The sequence below is a fragment of the Otolemur garnettii genome, unplaced genomic scaffold (genome assembly GCF_000181295.1).
Source record: "Otolemur garnettii isolate 467f Iridium unplaced genomic scaffold, OtoGar3 scaffold00054, whole genome shotgun sequence".
NCBI lineage: Eukaryota > Metazoa > Chordata > Mammalia > Primates > Galagidae > Otolemur > Otolemur garnettii.
The window spans coordinates 5,125,230-5,133,219 of NW_003852449.1; the positions used below are offsets into that span (position 1 = coordinate 5,125,230).

Consider the following 7,990-nt stretch of genomic DNA (forward strand, 5'->3'; position numbering starts at 1 on the left):
GAGCCTCCACCTTCCCAAGTGCTAGGATTACAGGTGTGAGCCACTATCCTGATTTCTAACAGTAAGATTTACTTTGCCAAGATCTGTCTGTTCCACAATGAAGCCACACAACGTGTCTTACTATGCATCTGGTTTTGTTCACACATTACGTTAGTGATATTCATCCATACTGTTACTGTATATTTTATGTTTATTGGCCATTGGTATTTGTCTATGAATAGCCTGCCCACATCTCTTGCCCTAAATGAGTTTTTATTGAGTAAATTTTATGGTGGGATATTAACAAATGGAAAGGAGAAAAATTAAGATCGAAATGATAGTTGATAAAATGAAAAAAGGTAGGCAAACTCAGGTTGAATCACAGCTTTTGAATACAGTTTCTAAGGGAGCCTGGTCAGGTAACTTCTCAGGCCCCATCTTCTTGTTTGTAACATGGTGATGAGATTTACCTCAAAGTGGTGTGAGCAATGAATAGGATAACGTATGGAATGCTGGAAATACAATTATTACAATAGTCAGTCTGCAGAAGTAATAGCACCGTGCACAGAAATCTAAAAGAAGTAGAAAGTAGGGTGGTTAGTTGGTTTGAAGCGACGATTTCTGGCATTTCCACTATCCCATTCTCTCGTTCCTACTCCTCCCGGGTGTTGGTGGCGTCACTATGGCAACGAGCACGCGCAGCCTAGGGCTCCATCTCCCTGCAGTTAACGACCTCGACCGCCTCACTCGGCTGCCCAGAGGGTCTGCGGCGCACCCCACCCACCGGGTCTTGGACTGGCCAGGGCAAGGGACAGAAATGGCCAAAGGAGCAGCCTCCTCGCCGCTGGAGGACTTGGATCTGAGCGGTGAAGAGGTCCAGCGGCTCACCTCCGCCTTCCAGGACCCGGAGTTCCGGCAACTGTTCTCTAAGTACGCCGAAGAGCTCAATGACCCCGAGAACCGGCGGCGCTACGAGGCGGACATCACCGCGCTGGAACGGGAGCGTGGGGTGGAAGTGCGGTTCGTGCACCCGGAGCCGGGCCACGTGCTGCGCACCAGCTTGGACGGGGAGCGGCGCTGTTTTGTGAACGTGTGCGGCAACGCGCTGGTGGGCGAGCCCAGCAGCCGGCCAGCCGCCGGGGGAGAGGACGGTGCCGCGCCCGGCCGCCACTGGTCCCTGCCCTACAGCCTGGCGCCCGGCCGCGAGTACGCGGGGCGCGGGGGCACCCGCTACACCGTCTACGACGTGGTCTTCCACCCCGACGCGCTCGCCCTGGCCCGGCGTCACGAGCGCTTCTGCCAGATGCTGGACGCCACGGCCCTGGAGGCGGTCGAGAGGCAGTTCGGCGTGAAGCTGGACCGCAGGAATGCCAAGACCCTGAAGGTCAAGTACAAGGGGACCCCGGAGGCCGCCGTGTTGCGCACGCCCCTGCCCGGGGGCGTCCCGGCCCGGCCCGAGGGGGAGCCGGAGAGCCCGCTCCCGGACTTCCCCTATCCCTACCGGTACCCGGCCCCCGCCGGGAACCCCGCGGCCGCCCGGCCCCCAGAGCCCACACCCACAGAGACGCCGCCGCCGCCCGTCCCCACCGAGCCTCGCTACAGCGTGGTGCAGCGCCACCACGTGGACCTGCAGGACTACCGCTGCTCCCGCGACTCTGTCCCAAGCACCGTGCCCCAAGAGCTGGTGGTCACCATCGAACTGCCTTTGCTGCGCTCGGCCGAGCAGGCAGCGCTGGAGGTGGCGGGAAAGCTGCTGTGCCTCGACTCCAGAAAGCCCGACTACCGGCTGCGCCTGTCGCTGCCGTACCCGGTGGACGACAGCCGCGGCAAAGCACAGTTCAACAAGGCGCGGCGGCAGCTGGTGATCACGCTGCCCGTCGCGCGCCCGGAGCCCCCTGCGGCGCCGGAAGCGTCCGCGGCCCGGCCCGGAACTGACGGCGCGGCCTGTGCTTCCTCTGGCGAGGGCTGGGCGGGGCCGGCGGGGGGTCGCGCCGGGCAGGAAGGCGGGGGTCCGGACCAAGCGGGTACTTCAGACACGGGGGACGCTACCCCGGGCGCCCCCGAGCCGGCCGGGGCTGGAGAGGAGCTGGTCCCCGAGCGGGAGGAGCCGGACTTGGGCCGGCACGCGGTCGCCCGCGGCGGGGAGGCGCCGTCTCCCGGAGCGGAGGGTTCACCCGGTGGCGGCGGCTCCGCCTTATCTTCATCCCGGGGCTTGGACTGGGAGTCTTCTGCCGGAGAGCTCAGTGTGGACACGCGCGTGGCCCGCGAGGGCGCGGGCGGGGAGCGCTCTGCCGCGGCCATGGGTGGTCCCGGGACCGAGGACGGGGAACCTTTGTGTCCTCCTTTGTTGTGTAATCAGGGGGAGGAATCGTTGACTCTACTAATTCAAGTGCCTCGGATCCAGCCCCAAAGTCTTCAAGGAGATTTGAGCCCCCTCCAGTACAAGTTGCGCTTTTCCACCCAAGACTTAGTTTATTCCTTCTTTTTGCAATTTGCTCCGCAAAACAGATTGAGTACCAAAGAACCAGTGATTAGCATTTCTTCAAACAATGCAGTGATCGAACTGGCCAAATCTCCAGAGAGCCATGGACTTTGGAGAGAGTGGTATTATGGTTTAAACAGCGATTCTTTGGAGGTAACAGTTCTTTTTAGAGTCTTAATGTTTGAAATGTTCCATATTACTTTCAAAATTTGCTGTTACAGACACCCTCTTGATTTATCTTAAAACATTTTTCATTGTAACTTTTCGGTAATGACTTGAAATTGATGCACGTGGTGAAAGATGTCAGTGCGTGTTAAACGTATTTTGAAAAAAAGAAATGTACACTCTCCCCTCCTGAGGATGGGTTTCAAATCTTCAGAGTTTCTCCTTAATGCACGTGTTTTTCTGCGGTCCATTGACTTGGAAGGAGACCAGGAATGGATTCTCAGGGATCCGTAGACCACTGGAATTATATGCAAAAACAAATTGAGGGTGACTTCTTGGGAGTAGGGCTGTAACTTCAGCTATATTCTCAAAGAGGTTTGTGACAAATAAGTTTAAGGAGCACTCCGTAATGACCGTCTTTGAAGTAGGTAAGTCACTTTCCCCAAGCTTAGAAAGTTAATAATTTAATTCCAGAGAGGAAAAGTAACTCAACCAGTTCTTACATAGAAAAACAGACCCAAGCGCGAGCGAATGTAAATCCCATGCCTTGGCCACCCTAGGGTGCTGCTTAATTTTAGTGGCTGATTTTGGTGGGGTTGTCCTTTATTGGGTGCTATATCACCTTGAAATTACTGTGTGTCTTTTTGTGTCTGTTTTAATCATGTTTTGAGTCCCTGCTGATATTTAGCACAATGGCTGGCATTTAACAAAGTATTTGTTGAACTGTGCAGCACCTACGTTAGCTGTGCCTTTTTGGGGCAAATACTCTAGAACTGGGCTCAGCTTACCTATTTTACTTAGGATATAATTTGATGAATAATTTAGTATGTCCTGTTGTAGGTCCGCTCTACTCTTTGTTTGAGGCCCTTGAATTTCAGCTTCAACACTCCACTATTTTTGGCAGATATTGAAAAAAACTATTTAAAATTTAAAGTTCTATAAATTTTCTAAACTTATGAGCAACCGGTGGTTTTGATTGAGATTTGTGTTAATGTTACATGGAATTTTTAAAGCTCTTTTAAGATATTCAAGAGTAAAATTCCAAGAAACAACACTAGCTGTGCAGATTACATATTAAAAATTAATTATTTGACCTTGGGACCAAACCTGCCAGAAATTGTCACTTCTCCCTTTTGTTGATCTAGAAATTTGCTAATAATTTAAACATTCATATTTTATGATTAGGGTGTCTGTGAGAATTGGTTAATTCAAAACCCTTCAAAAATGGTGAAGTAAATTTAGGGTAGGTTAAGATTGTTAGAATATAAAATATGAAATTGGATATCTGTTTGCATTGTCAGAAGGTGGAAGTTTAGGAAAGAGCATTTATTTTACTCATGATTTTTTAATAAAAATCAAAACAACTTACAATGTGAGAAGAAAACTTTATGGACCAGCAATTAAGAGAATATTCAAAAATACATATTAATCTGATTTTTCTAGTATGCTAACATTTAAGCAAAGAAGCTAGACCAAAATAGGATTAGGGCTGTGTTTTATATCTTTGAAACCTGAATTAGATTTATCATTACTTCATTAATCATTACAATGGATAAGGCTGATGGAACTATAATGTCCAGTTCTTTATATTGTACTGGACCAGGCTGTAACTATTAAATTTTAAAAAAAAGTGAATAGTGGGATGTATAATATATAATGATTATTATTTGCATTATAGGAAAATAATCATAAAATAAAGAGGCTGTTGGCTCGGCGCCTGTGGCTCAAGCGGCTAGGGCGCCAGCCACATACACCTAAGGTGGCGGGTTTGAATCCCCAGCCTGGGCCTGCCAAACAACAATGATGGCTGCAACCAAGGAATGGACGGGCGTTGTGGCGGGCGCCTGTGGTCCCAGCTACTTGGGAGGCTGGGGCAGGAGACTCACTTGAGCTCAGGAGTTGGAGGTTGCTGTGAGCTGTGATGCCATGGCACTCTACCCAGGGGGATAGCTTGAGGCTCTGTCTAAAAAAAAAAAAAAAAAAGAGGCTGTTTTGTGCCTCTCAAGATCAGAATTGTTACTTTGCAAATAAACAAATGCTACACATATTAAGCCCTAAGTAATATTCATTGGGAGTTTTCTTAGAGCTTCAGAGCCACTAAGTTCAGTAACTTTTGCAGTAAAATCAGTTATTAGAATGAGAAGGCAAGTTTATGCAAAACTTTTGTATCATAATCCTAACCTTTTCCATTATATTTTCCTTGAGTTAATTAAAAATTAAAAGTAAAATATTTGGTGTGTTATTTGCAATGAAGCAAAGATGAATGTCTTTTCTCAGATTCAGGAACCTTGGAAATGCTTTTGATAGGGGATGTTTCTGTGATACGATGATATTCCGGATCTTCAAACAAGAGCAAGGCAAATTATGTTAAATGTAAAATTGTTTGGGTCCCAGGTTTGCTTTTGTTGGATAGGTATCGATAATTTTCTTTCTTTCTTTTTTTTTTTTGGCTAGAGCTGGGTTTGAACCCACCACCTCTGGCATATGGGGCCGGCGCCCTACTCCTTTGAGCCACAGGAGCTGCCCGTTAATTTTATTTCTTTTTGATAAAGAGTCTTCCTCTGTTGCCTAGGCTAGGGTACAGTGGTGTCCTCATAGCTCACTGCATCTTCAAACTCCTGGACACAAGCAGTTTTGCTTCAGCCTCCCTGGTATCTGGGACTGCAGGCACGTACCACCAAGCCCAAAAACTTTTTCTGTGTTTTGTAGGGATGGGGTCTTGCTCTTGCACAGGTTGGTCTTAAACTCCTGACCTCAAGCAGCCTTCCTGTTTCAGCTGCCCAAGTGAGCAACTGCGTGGCATGTGTTTACTATTTTAAATAGTAATATTAATAGGAGAGAACTTGAACTTTGTCTGTCTCTTTGTGGTTGTTTCCCCTATTTGGTCCAAATAATAAGCTGTTATTAATTTTGTAATTATAAAATTTGTTTATATAAAAGTACAAAGGAAAATAGTTTTACTTTGAGCAACAATGAACTGATTTTAAAGTAAGCAGTTTTTAATACAGTTAATATGGTTATTCTTCCCACACCCTACGATATACCTAAATTCACTTTCAGTGAATATGAACAAATTGCTTTGTGTTTGGGATTGAAGTAAGAGTGATTTTGCATTTCCTAATAATAGTTTGGAAATCTTTCCACATCTGCATTTTGAAATTACCTCATTCTAATTACTTACTACATAGTATATTGTTATAATGTTGGAATATGTGATATTTCAGTGTTTAAAAATACACTTCTTTTAAGTAAAACATTATAATTGGATTTTACCTAGCCAAGAGCTATTAGGTCATTAAATATGAAATGTCTGATTTCAGATCAAAAGTTTATTATATCTCAAACAAGCAGTAGCTAGCCAGGGCGGTGGCTCATGCCTGTAATCCTAACACTCTGGGAGGCAAAGGTGGGTGGATTGCCTGAGCTGAGGAGTTTAAGACCAACCTGAGCAAGAGTGAGACTCCGTCTCTACTAAAAATAGAAAAACTGAGGCTAGAGGATCGCTTGAGCCCAAGAATTGGAGGTTGCTGTGAGCTATGATGATGCTACGGTACTACCCAGGGTGACAGTTTGAGATGTGCTGTCTCCAAAAAACAAAAAGAAAAACAACTGTGCTCACTGGTTACACAAAATTTGAATAGATCCAGCCATGTGTGTTTCCTAACTACCTCATTAGAAAGTATTCTTTTTTTTTTTTTTTTGAGACAGAGCCTCAAGCTGTCCCCCTGGGTAGAGTGCCGTGGCATTACAGCTCACAGCAACCTCCAACTCCTGGGCTGAAGCGAGTCTCCTGCCTCCGCCTCCCAAGTAGCTGGGACCACAGGCGCCCGCCACAGCGCCCGGCTATTTTTTGGTTGCAGCCGTCATTGTTGTTTGGCGGGTCCGGGCTGGGGATTCGAACCCGCCACCTTAGGTGTACGGGGCGGGCGCCTTAGCCGGCTGAGCTATAGGCGCCGAGCCATTAGAAAGTATTCTAAAACAGGATTACATTTTATAGCCCCAAAGATGTTATTTTTATGAAATACTAAGAGGGGACAAAACAAGAAAAATGAACAAAAAATATCGTATTATCTGGAAATGAAAACAGGTACCTCAGATTTAATAGACCTAGAAAAAGTGACAAGATTTTTTTTCTTTTGGGCTCTTTTATATATATTTGCATATACTCTTGATAGAATTCTTACTGCTGTGTACAATGGCAAAGTTTCATTTCCCAAGACAGCCCATAGGAATAACATCAAAATACATGTTTTTAAAAGTGTAACCCTGAACAGTGTGAGAACTATTGTGAGCTGGTTTTAGTTACAACTGTGTTACGTGTGATCTGTAAGGCAGAATATTTTTTTCCTTTTTATTTTAGGAAAGGTTGTTTGTCAATGAAGAAAATGTTAATGAGTTTCTTGATGAAGTCCTGAGCTCTCCATTCAAACAAACTATGTCCCTAAGTCCACCATTAATTGAGGTTCTTGGGGTTACTGATAATAAGATTCAAATTACTGCAAAGGTAAGAAAGAAATTTAGTGGATTTTATAGAGGAGTGACTAACAAACTTTAAAGTCTTGATTTCTTAGTGTCAGAACTTTAAACAAAATGTACACAATGGCTGGGCAAAGTGATGTTAAGAATAGACTTTTGTCTATGTATTTATTGTGTGCTAAACACTCATTTAATCCTAAAATAACCCTCCAATGAGAGACAAAGAGAAACTAACATTTAGGAAGTCTGAGTATTAGTGCAAGGACAAACAAGCTTTTTTTGATTCTCAAACCACGGGACTGTGTCATATAATTTGTTCATTCTTTCTAATTGAACCTAAAATTTGGTCCTTTTTTTTGAGACACAGAGTCTTACTTTGTTGCCCTCAGTAGAGTGCTCTGACATCACAGGAACCTCCAGCTCTTGGGCTTAGGCAATTCTCTTGCCTCCCAAGTAGCTAGGACCACAGGTGCCTGCCACAACACCTGGCTATTTCTTGTTGCAGTTTGGCCCAGGCCGGGTTTGAACCTGCCACCCTTGGTATATGGTGCTGGGCCCTACTCACTGAGCCACAGGCGCCACCCAAATTTGGCCATTTTTATAGTCTTCAATATTAGACACGAAAACAATTTAGTAACTAGCACAACTGACACATGAATTGAGGAAAGAGTGGCTTTAAATAATCAGAGAAATTCAAGAAATTAAACATTGCCCTTGTAATTGTTAAAGGGTTTTTTGTAGGCCTCGTTGAAAACCTTGGATTATGTTACTGTGCAGGATATGAGTCATTGAAAGGATCTAAACAGCAAATTAATGCCAGGTTTGCATTGTTAAAAAAACAAATGGCAGGCTCGGCGCCTATAGCTCAACCGGCTAAGGCGCCAGCCA

The 7,990-nt window shown here is 45.6% G+C and overlaps 1 protein-coding gene across 1 annotated transcript in view; it reads left to right on the forward strand.

Moving 5' to 3' along the window:
* Nucleotides 1–540: 540 nt before the first annotated feature.
* The window catches only part of DNAAF2 (dynein axonemal assembly factor 2), an 8,524-nt gene continuing 1,074 nt past the window's right edge, over nucleotides 541–7,990 (forward strand). The window contains exons 1-2 of the mRNA XM_003792164.3: nucleotides 541–2,614; nucleotides 6,987–7,130. Coding sequence (XP_003792212.2) covers nucleotides 662–2,614; nucleotides 6,987–7,130 — 2,097 coding nt within the window. The 5' untranslated portion in view covers nucleotides 541–661. The remainder of the gene's footprint in view (nucleotides 2,615–6,986; nucleotides 7,131–7,990) is intronic.